General features: G+C 34.7%; 1 protein-coding gene across 2 annotated transcripts; it reads left to right on the top strand.

Annotated features, from left to right (window-relative positions):
• The first annotated feature begins 46 nt into the window (after positions 1-46).
• LOC144854431 (exportin-2-like) lies at positions 47-16,638 on the top strand. 2 transcript variants are annotated; one of them, XM_078712386.1, is made up of 24 exons: positions 47-209; positions 588-678; positions 1,331-1,476; positions 2,228-2,329; positions 2,939-3,084; positions 3,586-3,676; positions 4,342-4,449; positions 4,822-4,914; positions 5,564-5,731; positions 5,966-6,095; positions 6,515-6,580; positions 6,933-7,042; positions 8,263-8,440; positions 8,726-8,924; positions 9,328-9,431; positions 9,797-9,894; positions 10,355-10,505; positions 10,874-11,073; positions 11,207-11,304; positions 11,585-11,670; positions 11,832-11,913; positions 12,092-12,238; positions 13,929-14,160; positions 14,736-16,638. In XM_078712386.1, the coding sequence occupies exons 2-24, from the start codon at positions 594-596 to the stop codon at positions 14,817-14,819; spliced, it is 2,904 nt and encodes a 967-aa protein (XP_078568512.1). In that variant the 5' UTR covers positions 47-209; positions 588-593; the 3' UTR covers positions 14,820-16,638. The 2 variants fall into 2 exon arrangements, with proteins under 2 accessions (XP_078568512.1, XP_078568513.1); XM_078712387.1 differs by having other exon boundaries at positions 194-206.
• Positions 16,639-16,932: the final 294 nt, after the last annotated feature.

The raw sequence follows: 16,932 nt of genomic DNA, 5'->3' as shown, positions 1-16,932 counted from the left end.
TTATTTTAGAAAATACAAATAAATTAAAGGTCAAGCTGTAATCTAGTTCGTGAAAAATTGTACGGCGCCATTTCGAAAATAATGAATCAAGTTCCACGCACACGGGGTGGTTTATTACACATTTCCTGAGTTTCTGCTAGCCTTCTCTAGCATCCTAGGCCTAGAAAAAAACATTAGCATATACAATCAGATCAGTGAATAATCAGGTTGTGAGTATACTGTATAAATCATAAAGAAAATACATAGTTATAATATTTTATAATAATAAAATATAAAAAATATTTAATATTCAAAACTTAAATTAAATAAAAGAAATTAAAATTATACGTTATGATTTATAAATGACATTGATTATAAATTATAGATAGGCCCTAGGCTAGGCCCTACTTACATTTGGCCTAGGATATATATATATATATTATTTGTATTATTTTATAGGCCAGGCCCTACCTAGCCTCTGGGCCTAATTAGGGCTACTAACTAGGGCCTAGGCTATGCCTTAGGCCTATAAACTTTTCTTTGGTTGTTGGTACCCCGTCAAATGAACATTCTGTAACGTTTCAGTTACTTACATATTCTCATTTCAGCTTACAATGGAAGTAAATGAAGAGACTCTGGCTGCCATAGCTGGTGTCTTACACAAGACACTCTGTGATGATTTGCAGGAACGCAAAACAGGTACAAAACAAAATTTAAAATAGTGATGATAACCATTCTTGCTTTCAGGTCTGTTGTTGGTGTAGGCCTAGGATGTGGACAGTGACACAATTTAAATTCTCAATAGATATTATGCACTTGTCAATTGTATGACCCACTATACGACTCCCGGGAGAGGTGCGTCATTTACAAATAATTACTGACGCAGGGGTGCGTCAAAAAACCTAGATGGTACGTCACATCAATGAACAAGGTGTGTCAATGTCCGTCATTTTACCACCCACCATATCATAAACAACATGGTCACAGTGCGTCATGGTCACCTAAAGGTAAGTCACATTTTTGACGCACGGGTGCGTCATGGTATTCAATGGTATGACGCACATCGGACAAATGACGCACCTCTCCCGGGGGTCGTATAGTGGGTCATACAATTGACAAGTGCATTACACATACGAAAGACTTCTCCATCTATGCATTTTATTTAGAGTCTCTCTTTAGAAGCTCTATCCACACTATCAAACTTTATGTGACAAAAATATGTGGTAGTGATATATCATCATGTCTATGTATGGGCATATCACATTGTTTTGTCAAATAAAGTTTGATAGTGTAGACAGAACTTAAGAGCATATATTTACAGACGTAAGAAATAAATTTATTTTTTTTCCAGCTGAAAAAAGTCTAGAGTCAGTTGAAAGAAACCAGAATTATGCAGTGGTTCTGCTGACACTGGTTGACATGGACAGTCTTGATATGATTATTAGGGTATCTGCCTCAATAACATTTAAGAACTTTATCAAAAGAAACTGGAGAATTGTAAGTCTATAGATCATAATAGTTTGTTTAAATTGATATTTCCTTTTCATTCTTGGGTCATTAGTGGTAATTAAGTGAGTGGAACCGTAATTACGTAGCCATATCATCGGCAAGGGTTCGAGGCTCACTTGCTCTGAGCTAGCTTTATTGTTCTGGTCGTAGTACACACAGGTAGTGACAATTGACACTTTTTCATTTTCATTCGTTTCATTTTTTATTGTTCCACATAAAATAAATAAAACATCAAGACAAAAAAAAACCTGGTTAAGTCTTAGTTTATGCAATTTTTTCCTCCATGGTTTATGTGTGGAATCTCATGAGAGAAACATGAGGTCAAATTACAGTCTGTGACTTTATGCAAATGAGTTTGACAGTCTGTGACTTTATGCAAATGAGTTTGGAAATTTCCCTGCATGTGTGTGCGGATACAACTGCTGCAAGTCTTCTAGGACAAAAATTGTGTTCAGTTTAAAAAACCCAGTGCATATTTTCGGAGTAGGTGTCTGAGTAAGGGTGTTATGTTCTGGTATATCGGATCCTCTGTTGTGGGTGGAAAGACTAGTCAGTGCCATTTTGGTGGCAGCTTAAATGCACAAAGGGACCTACTTAGGTGAGAGGAAAGGTAATCTGTGTCCACACTGTGCAGAATTCAGGAGGTTATTTTGCTATATAGTATTCGCATTTTGAATGTTATAAAGGACACAATCTCTATTAAAAAATCATCTGCAATACAATTAATTGTTATATTCAGATAGATGATGAACCAAATAGAATAAGTGACAGTGATCGCAGCACAGTCAAATCCAAGATTGTTGATCTTATGTTAAAGATGCCAGAACAAATTCAGAGACAGGTAAGATTAACCAACATGATGATGTCATATCACTACCATATTTGGGCATATCACTACCATATTTGGGCACATAATATTTTTTTTGGTCAAACTAGTTTGATAGTGTAGACATCTAGCTTAAGGTCCCATGTGCCTGAATTATACTGTAAGTTAGTATTGATGTTGTTGGTACATGCAAATTTGAAAAAGAATCTTGGCTGTGTTTACAAGGAAACTGTACAGCTTCCCCTGTTTCCAGGCTATAAATAGTTACTATATCAGACATAGACTACATTTATAATTGATACAGACACTGAAATAAATTCTTGTGTGCCCATATGTGGACATATTTAGGCATATCACTACCATGTTTGGGCACATCACACTTTTTTTGACAAACTAGTTTGATAGTGTAGACATAGCTTAAGGTAATTATAAAATAAAAGCATACATAATGTGATAAAAGTTGTATTTATTACACATCAGTATTCTATCTTATGTCTTTGAACAAAAACAGCAAAGTACTGTATATTTTAGATATCCAGATATACTATAAATAAATCCAAAGGTAAATTACTAGGAAAATGATCAAAAACTGTAGTTTTGCAAATATATTTCTTTTTCTATCAGCTTAGTGATGCTATCAGCATAATAGGAAGAGAAGATTTTCCAGACAAATGGCATGATCTACTCCCGCAGATGGTGTCAAAGTTCAGCAGTGGGGATTTTCATGTTATTAATGGTGTCCTAAGAACAGCTCATTCTCTATTTAAAAGGTAAAGGCTGCAAAACACACAAATATTATGAATAATGTACACCATACGGTTATCCCAAAAAGCGTGCGCAACGTATGGTGGGAAGGATTTAGGAGCAAACGTCACGATGCGTACACACATGATGTCTTGTTTGTAGGTTGCACATCATGGCGTTTGCTCCCAAACCCTTCCCATCGTGCCTTGTGCAATGACGTTCCTCATGAAAGTTGCGATAAACCTTATTTACATTAGTGGCATGTTTAACATGATCCCTCTGTAACTTCTAAAAGTACCTTTTCTTTACATGTCAAATCCCATGCTTGAGTAATAGTCCTACCAACTATTTTAGGCTACATTTAGACATTAGACTTAGTCAATCCATCAATGCAATTCAAGTATAATCCTACCCATAACTTTTGCCAATTTGTGTGAATCAAACCCCCTTGTAATAACATTAAAACAAACCTTGAATCAAAATCAAATCAAATTCTCATGCTATGTAATTTTTTCTATTGATTGTAGGTACAGGCATGAATTCAAATCACAAACATTGTGGACAGAAATCAAGTTAGTGTTGGACAATTTTGCAGCACCAATTACAGAACTGATGAAGGTAATTTGCTTGTTTACTCCATCATTATATTTGCCTCATGAATTATTCATGAATCAAAAGAAAGTGACAGTTTTTACTGTATTTCAATTGAATACTATTTAGAAAGGGATTAACTTTTTTCATGCTATGTAATTGAGTAACTTTGGATTTGTGAATGTATCAGTGATTTATAATGCTTGGTTCCTACTAGAGACGCAACACAAGGACATAATGCAACGTAAGTGAGTTGACCAATCACACGTGATGGATTATTCAAACTGTCGCTTGTCATTGGTCAACACGCTTATTTTATGCATCCTAGTGGGAACCAAGCTTAAGTCCTAACAACCGTAAATGTTAGTTCATTAGTGTATTTTTATGTGAATTTTTAACTTTTTAACTTTTAATTTCAAACCATGTACTATAACCATCACTCACACAGGTTTGATGGTTTCTAGGTCCAGATGACGAAGAATGACTCATCAATTGACCTGACTTGAGCCTTGTCTACACTATCAAACTTTATGTGACAAAAAAATGTGATGTGCCCATATATGGGTACAATGATGTCATATCAATCCCATATTTGGACACATCACACTTTTTTTGTCAAACTAGTTTTATAGTGTAGACAGAGCTTTAGGTTGGTAGTTAAAAATAAAATGACAACCTCTGTTTTTCAACAGGCAATGACTGATTTTGCACAGCAGCATGAAAACAATGCAGATGGAATTAAAGTGATCTATAGCTCTATAACACTCATTGCCAAGTTGTTCTACAGTCTTAATTTCCAGGTAAGTTAAAGCAATTGTGTTATATAGGTCGTAAGGTGATTTTTCCGATTGATCAACAAAAAGGTACTGGGTTTGGTCTACTAGCGTTCCTGCTCCCAACTAGTCATCCATTCATAGAAGCGTTGATGAAGCAAGCCTACCTGGTGGTGACTATAGAATAGTCCTGAGATAACGACAATAGTTTAGTTGATAGAAGATTGAAATATTTGTTAGAGATAGAGTATACAATGTTTGATTATGTTGCCACACTTTCAAAAGCCAGTTTGTTATCTAATTAGTGCATTTGGTACCTACCGTAAGCGGCAGCGGCCACTTTTTTTAACAATTAAGTTATTGCAGTTTTATAATAGTTCTTGCTTGTTGTTTAAATAGGATTTACCAGAATATTTTGAAGACCACATCAAGCAATGGATGGATCATTTTCACAAGCTCCTTACAAAGGATATTCCACTTCTACACACAACAGTATGTGTTTGTTTTACATTGTTTTTGATGGAAAACAGAAAAAAAATAATTAATTGACATGCATAAAACACCCAATGCTATCTCATAGTTTAAGATTATTTAATGGGGAGGCTGATTGAAACTTGTTTTTAAACTGAAATGAAATAAAATAAAATTTTAAAAAAATAAATTAGTATGCATGAAACACCCAATTCTACCTACCATGTCCTGTCAACTAATTTCATTTAAAGATGTATTGTTTCCCTGAAAAAATAATTCTTAACAAACTTTTGGTTGAATATGCCATTTTAGTGCAACATAATAGTTATTCACTTTCACCAAAAATTGGATCGGAAAAAAAATGTATTTACCTTAAAAAACTGTAATTTAAAGCAAAAAATAGTCAAATTGGCTGCTAGCCAATAGATTTTTGGTTATTTTGTCATTTTATAAGTGAAAACATTGTTTTTTTTTAGTTTTTTTTCTACGGAAATGATTAACTTTATTAAAATGACAAAATAATCTATTCAAAGTCTGATTTTATTAATCTTTATTTTTCATGTTTTTGGAGGACAATACATCTTTAACATTTGGGAAATTGTTTTATTGCATTATACTATTGCCTATCATTTTCTTATTATTATTATTATCCAATTACGACTGCTTGCAGGATGAAGACGAGGTTGGTCCATTGGAATTGTTACGCTCACAGATCTGCGACAATGTTGCCCTCTATGCTCAGAAGTATGATGAAGAATTTCAACCATTTCTTCCCGACTTTGTAACAGCCATTTGGAATCTATTGGTCACCACCAATGAACAAGTTAAATATGATTTGGTGAGATGTCTACACTATCAAATTTTATGTGACAAAAAAATGTGATGTGCCCAAATATGGTACTGATATGCACAAATATGGTAATCATGTCCATATATGGGCACATCACATTTTTTGTCACATAAAGTTTGATAGTGTAGACAGAGCTTGTCTTCATCTACACAATTATATTTTACATTCATACAATTGTAATAATTCATGCATTTACAGATCAGTATTTGTTTTTTTTAATAGTTGGTTAGTAAAGCGATTCAATTCTTGGCGTCAGTAGCAGAGCGGCCACATTACAAGAACTTGTTTGAATCCCAAGATGTATTAACAGGAATTTGTGAAAAAGTCATCATCTCTAACATGAATTTTAGACGTGAGCTATTTAGGTTTATATTTAAAACGAGTGCTTAAGCTCTGTCTACACTATCAATCTAGTTTGACAAAAAATGCCGAAATACGGTAGTGATATGCCCAAATATGGTAATGATATGGCATCATTATGGCCATATATGGGCACATCACATTTGTTGTCACATAAAGTTTGATAGTGTAGACAAAGCTTTAGGGAGGTTGGTGGGATAATTCTTCCATCCAATGTACCTAGCACACTATACCCATGTATGCCACTGCTCACCCAAGTTGTATACCTTTTGTAGCTTCATCCATCTTCCCCACTCCTGAAACCACTGCCTAACAATGTCGATATTTTTGTGTATGTTCAATATTCAATAATTTTTTGTTTGTTTTTGACTAGACACATGCCTAAATTTCTTAAATATTATTATTTTTTAGCTGCTGATGAAGAACTGTTTGAAGACAACCCTGATGAATATATTAGAAGAGACATAGAAGGTTCAGGTGAGATTTGTTTGTGGCCATATATGGACATGATGATGTCATATCACTACCATATTTGGGCATATCACTACCATATTTGGGCACATCACACTTTTTTTTTGTCAAACTAGTTTGATAGTGTAGACAGAGCTTAAGGGAGCTTTCAACCAAAGTATGTCATGTTTATTCACTATGCACATGAGAGGATATTGGTATTATTTTTTCACTCCCAACCTCGACACAATTTGACGGTTTCTAGGTCAAGGTGTTGTCGCAAATCGAAAGCTTCCTATTAATAGACATTAAATTAAAAAAAGAAATAAATATATTTATATTTTTAACCTTTTATATTTGATAATTATTTTTACTTCAGATATTGACACTCGTAGGCGTTCAGCGTGTGATCTCGTTGGTTCTTTATGTAAATTCTTTGAGGAAGCTGTCATTACAATCTTTTCTGGATATGTTCAACTTATGTTGCAGGTTAGTGGGCATTACAGTTTTCATAAGATGTTGCAGACTTTCGCTGAATAAAACAGAAAAACTAAATAGTTGGGCAATCACTGATGTGGTTAACTGGCAAAATTTGTTTTTGGTGGAATATGTGTAATGTGTATAGCAATGTGCATCTGAAACTGAAAAAAATATGAACAATATGAACATGCAATCATGGATGCAATGGTTAACTCACTAATTAATTGAACTCAGGCTTTCAGTCAGTAAGAATAAAACATTTGAGCAACTAGATGAGAGCCTTGAGTTCCCATCAGAGCAGTGCCACCACAACAGTGCCAATACAACAATGCCACCACAACATTGCTAATAAAACAATACCACCACACCAGTGCCACCACACCAGTGTTAATACAACAATGCCACCACAACATTGCTAATAAAACAATACCACCACACCAGTGCCACCACAACAATGCCAATACAACAATGCCACCACATCATTGCTAATAAAACAATACCACCACACAAGTGCCACCACACCAGTGTTAATACAACAATGCCACCACAACATTGCTAATAAAACAATACCACCACACAAGTGCCACCACACCAGTGTTAATACAACAATGCCACCACAACATTGCTAATAAAACAATATCACCACACCAGTGCCACAACAATGTCAATACAACAATGCCACCACATCATTGCTAATAAAACAATACCACCACACAAGTGCCACCACACCAGTGTCAATACAACAATGCCACCACAACACCACACCAGTGCCACCACAACAATGTCAATACAACAATGCCACCACATCATTGCTAATAAAACAATACCACCACACAAGTGCCACCACACCAGTGTCAATACAACAATGCCACCACAACAGTGTCCATAAAACAACACCACCACACCAGTGCCACCACACCAGTTTCAATACAACAATGCCACCACAACAGTGTCCATAAAACAATACCACCACACCAGTGCCACCACACCAGTGTCAATACAACATTGCCACCACAACATTGCTAATAAAACAATGCCACCACACCAGTACCACCACAACAGTGTCAACACAACAATGCCACCACAACATTGCTAATAAAACAATATCACCACACCAGTGCCACCACACCAGTGTCAATACAACAATGCCACCACAACATTGCTAATAAAACAATACCACCACACCAGTGCCACCACACTACAATAATTTGTCTCTTTTTTACTTAAAGGAGTATGCTAAGAACCCAGCTGCCAACTGGAAGAACAAGGACATGGCAATCTACCTTGTAACATCACTGGCTTCAAAGTCAAAGACTGCCAAACATGGCACAACAGAGACCAGACAGCTGGTCAATATAGCAGACTTCTTCAATGTTAATATTGCTCCAGACCTTGTCTCTCCCAGTAGTATGTTATTACTTTTACTATTGTTTTTCACATCAGCTGGTATTTACTATTTAAACGATGAACTTTGAACCATGTACACTCTTTGTATGTATTTACCATGCGCATAATGACACTTTCACAGCTGCGTAGTCTACTGCCGTAGAAACGAAAGATCGCTAATAAGTGTTGCTTGGCGGAAGAATGATGCAACGTATCAAGCCTTAACTTTGAGTAACTTTCTTATTCTCTATTAATATTTATGTTGTTTGTACATAATCCATGGTTTATTAATATTTAAATTTTTAGTTGATGATGTTCCTGTTCTTAAGGCTGATGCTATAAAGTACCTAATGACGTTCAGGAGTGTGTTACCCCCAGAAATCATGAAGACTTACGTACCACGTCTTATAACTTTCCTGACAGCTCAGAGCCCGGTAGTTCATACGTATGCTGCACATGCATTAGAAAGAGCATTCACTGTCAAAACACCAGAGGGAAAACCAGTGTAAGTATTTGCTTATAAATAACAAAAGAAGAATATTTTTTTCAGGAATCGAGCGTTAGATAAGTATTCAGTGGCTATGAGCGCTCACTGGTTAAACCCAGGGGCCACGGAGCTTACGGGGCCCCTAAACAAAGCCCAGATGAAAAAAACAGGCACTAAAATATGTCGAAAAGGGCTAAAAACGCCAGAGGGAGGGCCACGCCACTTCAGGTCTATAAACAAGGGGCCTCATGCTTCTGCGTTACACCACTGTAATTATTGGCATATTCCTAATTTTCAGTATTAACTTCACAAGAACATTTTGAATAAAATCAGTAAAACTGTACACACAATAGTTCAAAATAGATGCATGTATTTCAACATATTTATATTTAAAGCTCTAACTGTTGCATTTCAAATTCAGATTACATGCAGATGACATAAAGCCCCACTGTCAGCAGCTTATGGATAATCTATTTCTGGCTATGAACAAAGCAGGGTCAGAAGAAAATGAATATGCCATGAAAGGTGAGGACATCTTTCAATTGTTATTTTATTCATAGACATCCAACAGCAAGTAGCATGCCAATTACATAATAAATAAACATGTTTAGAAACTAAGAATCATTGATCTAGAGAGTGGAATAACAGTTACAACCAGGATTGAAACTTAAACTTTGGGATCGGAAGACGTCCCTCCCCCAATGATTTACAGCCAATTTAACAACCAAGTTAAGCTACATTCGCCCTTGTTACGTTTCACTGAATGGAAGATGGTGCTGTTCAATCCTGTATATGATTTTCCATGATGGTGTAAGAGCAGTTTTCTGTTTGGGCTCATGCCTATTACTTGGCAAGATGAAATGTAAAACATACTTTTTTTTTTCTTCTAGCTTTGATGCGAAGCTTTTCTTTACTACAAGAGAACATTATTCCATACCAAAATTTCATTTTAAAGAATTTGACTCTCAAGCTGAAGGCTGTAAGCAAGGTAAGAATACCCTGTTCACACTGTAACTATTTTGCAAATATACACCCCCTTTGAGACACCCATATTCAGGGGACAAGAAATAAATGACAACAAATATTTACTTAGGTTATGAAATTATTTTTGAAAATCATAGTTTGTAGTGGAGCTTTAGCTTTGTGGTTAACGTGCTTGATTTCCAATTCCAGGGTCCAGGATTCAATCCTGACCTAGTGCCAGGGTTGTAACTTACAACTCTTTCAACTCCACTCCCTAAGCCTCAAATGAGACTTAGTTTATAAGCACGATAAATTATAAAATAGTTTATCCATCCTGTAATTGGCGAGTCTGTGCTCTCTGTTGAATGTGCATGAAATAAAAACAAAGTTTTTTTCCTAACAATGTTGGCTAAATCTGCTCCTAGATAAATTCTGGAAAACCAAACTGAGATAGTTTTGACTGTATTTTGTATACTTTTTTTTAGAATCCAAGCAAGCCTCATTTCAACCACTACCTGTTTGAATCACTGTGCCTTTCTATTCGGATATGTTGTAAGACAAACTCAGCTCATGTTAATCTATTTGAACAAGAGCTATTCCCACCATTTCAAGAGATTCTTCTAGCAGACGTTCAGGGTAAGTAGTTTTCTACCATGTAAAGCTCTGTCTACACTATCTACTATAACAAGTTTGACAAAAAAGTGTGATGTGCCCAAATATGGTAGTGATATGACATCATGATGTCCATATATGGACACATCAGATTGTTTTGTGACATAAAGTTTGATAGTGTAGACAAGGCTTTATTCTATTTTAAATCCTTCCATCCTGTTTAATTAATCCATACAGTAGCTTATTTATAACATTCAAATAATTTTATTCAATACAAACCTACTACTGTCAAATATAATACATTATATTGGCACCCACTCCTAACCTTTCTGTTTTAATTGACCTTTGAACTTATAGATTTATTGTACAGACTTAAACTCTTACTTTTTCAGAGTTTGTTCCATATGTTTTCCAAATTATGTCTATACTATTGGAGAAGCATGACACTTGTCCGCAGGCATACATGGAGTTATTCCCACATCTTCTGCTTCCGGTGCTATGGGAGAGAACTGGAAATATCCCACCACTTGTCAGACTTCTCATGGCATTGATTCAGAAAGGTCCTCAACAAGTTGTTGCATCTCAAAAACTGGTAAATATATAGTTATTATCAAACTAATTATACTAAGTATAAGTATATATTTCGGGTTCAAATCTCGTTTGGGGCGACTTTTTTTCATTATCACAGAAACTCCCCCCAATATCTATTTTGTTTTTTGTCCTAGGGAGCCTTACTGGGAGTTTTCCAGAAGTTGATTGCTTCCAAGAACCACGATCATGAAGGCTTCTATATTTTACAGTCAATGATTGAACATATAAATCCGTAAGTGTAATTGGATGATAATAGTAATTTGCATAAAGTTTTAAAACTCTGTCTACACTATTAATCAAGTTTAACAAAAAAAAATGTGATGTGCCCAAATATGGTAGTGATATACCCAAATATGGTAGTGATATACCCAAACATGGTAGTGATATGACATCATCATGTCCATATATGGGCATATCACATTTTTTGTCACATAAAATTTGATAGTGTAGACAAGTATAATAACAAGTAATAGTCTATAGGAGTTCACTGGTTTTTTCCCATCTCTGATTAGAACTGCTCTTCAAGACTTTGTAGGAGACATATTTATGCTATTATTCCAAAGACTTACCAGTTCAAAGACCACAAAATATGTAAAAAGTAAGTTGATAAATAAAACAATTTTATTTATATATTTTATTTATATTTATTATATTGATTTACTCTATCCTTTTAAAATCACAACATAATTATTTTAATTATAATCATAATTGACCTATTTGACATTATGTCATTATAAAATTCTTTTGTTTTAATTCTAGATTTACTGGTCTTTTTCTCACTCTATGCTGTCAAGTATGGTAGCTCAAGCCTAATTACCATTGTTGATGGTATCCAACCAAAGTAAGAGATATTGAATAGCCAAACTGCTTAAAAACAAAAGAACACCATGATATCACAAAGAATTTTTGATTTTCAGTGAAGACTAGCATTTAGAATAATTTTCAAAGAACAGAGAATTGGTTTAGAATAATGGAGATGACATTGACATCTTGCATTGCTTTTTTTAAAAACAAAACAGGATGTTTGGAATGGTAATCGAGAAACTGTTTTTACTTGATATGCAAAAGATATCTGGTCACATGGAGAAGAAAATATGTGCAGTGGGCGTATCAAAGATCTTGACAGAGGCTCCTGCTATGCTGGAGGGAGACTATTTAAAACAATGGTGTGTTTAGAAAAACCCATATAGCTATAACTTGACCTATCTAGTTTAATAAATATAGCCCTTAACTTAACCTAGTCTAGTTAAACTAATACAGCTATAACTTAACAAGGTCTAGTGTAATACAACTAGAACTTGACCAGGTCTAGTTAAATTTATACAGCTAGAACTTGATCAGGTCTAGTTAAACTAATACAGCTAGAGCTTGACCAGGTCTAGTTAAACTAATACAGCTGGAACTTGACCAGGTCTAGTGAAACTAATACAGCTGGAACTTGACTAGGTCTAGTTAAACTAATACAGCTAGAACTTGACCAGGTCTAGTTAAACGAATACAGCTGGAACTTGACCAGGTCTAGTTAAACTAATACAGCTAGAACTTGACCAGGTCTAGTTAAACTAATACAGCTAGAACTTGACCAGGTCTAGTTAAACTAATACAGCTAGAACTTGACCAGGTCTAGTTAAACTAATACAGCTAGAGCTTGACTGGGTGTAGTTAAACTAATACAGCTAGAACTTGACCAGGTCTAGTTAAACTAATACAGCTGGAACTTGACCAGGTCTAGTTAAACTAATACAGCTAGAACTTGACCAGGTCTAGTTAAACTAATACAGCTAGAACTTGACCAGGTCTAGTTAAACTAATACAGCTAGAACTTGACCAGGTCTAGTTAAACTAATACAGCTAGAGCTTGACTGGGTGTAGTTAAACTAATACAGCTAGAACTTGACCAGGTCTAGTTAAACTAATACAGCTAGAACTTGACCAGGTCTAGTTAAACTAATACAGCTGGAACTTGACCAGGTCTAGTTAAACTAATACAACTAGAGCTTGACTGGGTGTAGTTAAACTAATACAGCTAGAACTTGACCAGGTCTAGTTAAACTAATACAGCTAGAACTTGACCAGGTCTAGTTAAACTAATACAGCTAGAGCTTGACTGGGTGTAGTTAAACTAATACAGCTAGAGCTTGACTGGGTGTAGTTAAACTAATACAGCTAGAACTTGACCAGGTCTAGTTAAACTAATACAGCTGGAACTTGACCAGGTCTAGTTAAACTAATACAGCTAGAACTTGACTAGGTGTAGTTAAACTAATACAGCTAGAACTTGACCAGGTCTAGTTAAACTAATACAGCTGGAACTTGACCAGGTCTAGTTAAACTAATACAGCTAGAACTTGACCAGGTCTAGTTAAACTAATACAGCTAGAACTTGACCAGGTCTAGTTAAACTAATACAGCTAGAGCTTGACTGGGTGTAGTTAAACTAATACAGCTAGAACTTGACCAGGTCTAGTTAAACTAATACAGCTAGAACTTGACCAGGTCTAGTTAAACTAATACAGCTAGAACTTGACCAGGTCTAGTTAAACTAATACAGATAGAGCTTAACTGGGTGTAGTTAATAATAATTACTAATAAAGCTAGAAAGTTAGAAGAATTTAACATATTTCGTTAGACTATAAAGAATATACACACTTCTCATTGGCCCAGTCTAAATCAAGGACACTGTCTTTTAACACTTAGGATGGGAAATTTGAATTGTTTTGTAGAATTTCAGACATATTTAGCAACTTTAGAAGCATTGGCCTAGTAGTATTGACCAAAGTTGATAAAAGGGCACATTGTTTCATCTAAGACGTTAGTTGTTATATATCTACATGAATATCTAACTTTTTTTCTCAGGACTCCCCTCTTGCAAGCACTTGTTGGTCTTTTTGAACTGCCAGAGGACGAATCAATACCGGATGATGAACACTTCATAGAGATTGAGGAAACGCCAGGCTACCAAGCAGCCTATTCACAGCTAGCATTTGCTGGTAAGAAAGTACACGATCCATTTGCTGGTACTGTTGACAATCCAAAGCTTTTTCTCGCACAAAGCCTCAGCAAGTTGTCGTCTGCTCATCCTGGCAAGGTATGTATGTTATTGGATTTATTTTTATGCCTTATTATTTATTCTTTATACTGGGTAGCAAAGACTGTTCTCCCAGAGTGCCCAGTGTATGGTACTATGATGAGTTTGTGACCGTGACCTTTTTGAAACTTACTCATTTCAAAAGATGTACTAGGTTCTTAAAAGTGCACATGAACCAGATGTGTACACTGGACCTACGGTTTATAGTCTTTATCCGAGAAGACTCCATGGAGCGAGTGAGCCTTGAAACCTTGCCGATGGTATGGCTGCGTATTACAGTTCCACTGTCTTAACCGCTCGACCACTCATTCGCCATTGTGTGTTGCTCGGTAGAATGCTGTAAAACAAGCTGTATGCTGGGTTGAAGACTTTATAGTGGGTTTCCCCACTCAATAAACCCTCCCAAAATTTAAAACCCATTGACAACACCAACATATCTGAAATTCATTCACTGTCCTCTGTCAAGTTGGCAAATCATGCACAAGATGCTCTACATAAACAAAGTCTTAAAACAAGTCTTTGGGAGTGGAGTTGTTACTACCAATACTAATAATCTACCATTATTTTTTTTACAGTTATCACCCCTGGTTTCGACCCTTGACCCTGCTGCTTTACAGTACCTTCAAGCTTATATTCAACAAGCCAACGTATCCATTTGAATTATTTAGGTGAATTTATATTGCTAAAGAAAATAATAACAGAGACTGTATGAAAGGAGTGTAACTATTACTGCAAAAAGTATCTTACGAATAGGTAACAGTGTTGGTAACTCACAGGCTAGCATCAGCTTAGCAGTGTAAAAGCTGTTTCATATGAAATCACCGATAGAAACTTGACAAATATTGCTTATTATCTTAACTGTTCCAATTTTACCTAATTAACATAACTATAATATTTATGCAAATGATGCTAAAATACACTACCATTTTTTTTTTTAATTTGTAAACATTTTTTTCAAAATAAATTGCTAAAAAGGTCACTCCATGCTAGTAAACTAATATACACATGTCACTGTATTTGTTAGTAACTATAGTTGTGAACAGTAACACTATAATGCTCAAGTGTTCTCAACTCTTCCCTTCAACATCTCTATAAATAGTATAAAATATAGTGAACTGTCTGTTTGCATAATACCCTGCTAAGTAGAATTAAAAAAAAAGGTTAATTGTCATTTCTTTTTACCTTGTGAGAATCAGAAATTGTAAAAATATGTGCTACATACTAAGGTAGTGTAAAACTGTTTTCACACATTTTCAAAATCACAAACATTTTATAAAATTAATCATCAGTGGCCATGATAAAATATATAAATGGTGCTTAAACTTGGTTGCTAAACATACTGCCAATAAACTGTGGAACTCATATTCTGAATTGAAAAGTGCAGACATCAAAGCTGTTTTTAGGCCTACAATAGAGTTTTCACCAAATCAGAGTAAGCTATAAAAATCACGTTATCAACAGCAAAGATAAAATAAAATGGTGCTTAGGCCGGTTTGCTAGCAAAATATACTGCCAAAAAACTTGGGATATCATTTCTGATATTTTTTAAATGTCTTTACTACATAGAAGGGCAGACATCAAAGCTGTTTGTACAGTAGAGCTTCCACCCAATCAGAATGTTCTGTAAAAAGAGATTTTTTTTCTGATTTTTTAAAAAATTGAATTGCATAAAATAAAAGCTAAATCTTATTAATTTCTTGTAAAAAAGGTATTGTTATTATTTTTATTATTCAGGTGCTTGAGCTAATAATTACACTATCACAACAAGTACCTCTCACTATACTATGGTTTGCTTTGAGTGATGTTCCAGTAAATATTATATTATTATTAATATGCAGGTGTGTTTAAAAAAAATATGCTATACATTATGTAAAATGACTGTTTAAAACAACTGAAATTGAGCAGAGATTCTATTGTAAATTGTACATGTAGTTAATTTTCTTCTGGTTAAAAATCATAAATATCTATTTCTAGAGAATGTTTTTCTAGGTCTTTGTGTCATTCATATTTGCAAATGCAAATATGTGATTTATTTATTTTTCAAATTTCCTGAAATATTACCATGTAAACTATTATATAAAGCATAAAATGCTGTAAGATTTTCATTTGTGGCATATATAGCAGTTGAAAAACCTTTTGAAAATGTATATTAATTGCATAAATTGTCATGTTATTTTGTTAATTATATATTTGTTTACATTTTTAATTAGTGTTTAATACCACCGTAATGTGAATCAAATAATCTGTCATTTGCTGTAGCTTTCTAGGCCTACTCTCCTGTAACAAACTTAAAGAGAACGTTTTTCTGTTGTGAATGCGATAAATAAAATTCAGAATATTTGTCATAGTTCATTAATTTGCAATAGCCCCCTCTATAGAAAGAAAACTTTTTTTATGCTGTCAAGTCATGTTTTTCTTGTATTTTCTCATCAAATCTAAAACAAGTCATGAATTAAAAGTATAAGAAATTTAAGATATTATTTTTGTACTATTGAATTTTTATTGAAACATATTCTGACCTAAGAACATAATAATAATATAAGCCGGCGTTCTTTTAAGAGGAGGCGCTCACGAGATCGAACTTGCGCGTGTGCGATAATCGTCGCACCACGCACACAACACCTCGCAGCAAATACAAAAACGTATATACATCACAATTTTATATAAATAAATTTAAATAAAAACACATGGGCAATGGTCACTAACGAATTTGAACGTATTTTGGCCGATTAATAGGGGCCTACGTTTTGTTTGCAATTTTAAAATTCCACA

The sequence above is a fragment of the Antedon bifida genome, chromosome 10 (assembly GCF_963402885.1).
Source record: "Antedon bifida chromosome 10, ecAntBifi1.1, whole genome shotgun sequence".
NCBI classification, from domain to species: domain Eukaryota; kingdom Metazoa; phylum Echinodermata; class Crinoidea; order Comatulida; family Antedonidae; genus Antedon; species Antedon bifida.
This window is presented reverse-complemented; position numbering and strand designations above follow the sequence as displayed.

Excerpts from the sequence above, each read along its gene's own strand:
- LOC144854431 (XM_078712386.1), top strand. The coding sequence starts at position 594 with ATGGAAGTAAATGAAGAGACTCTGGCTGCCATAGCTGGTGTCTTACAC. Across the intron at positions 679-1,330 it reads TTTGCAGGAACGCAAAACAG|CTGAAAAAAGTCTAGAGTCA; the intron begins GTACAAAACAAA and ends TTTTTTTTCCAG. Across the intron at positions 4,915-5,563 it reads TTCCACTTCTACACACAACA|GATGAAGACGAGGTTGGTCC; the intron begins GTATGTGTTTGT and ends GACTGCTTGCAG.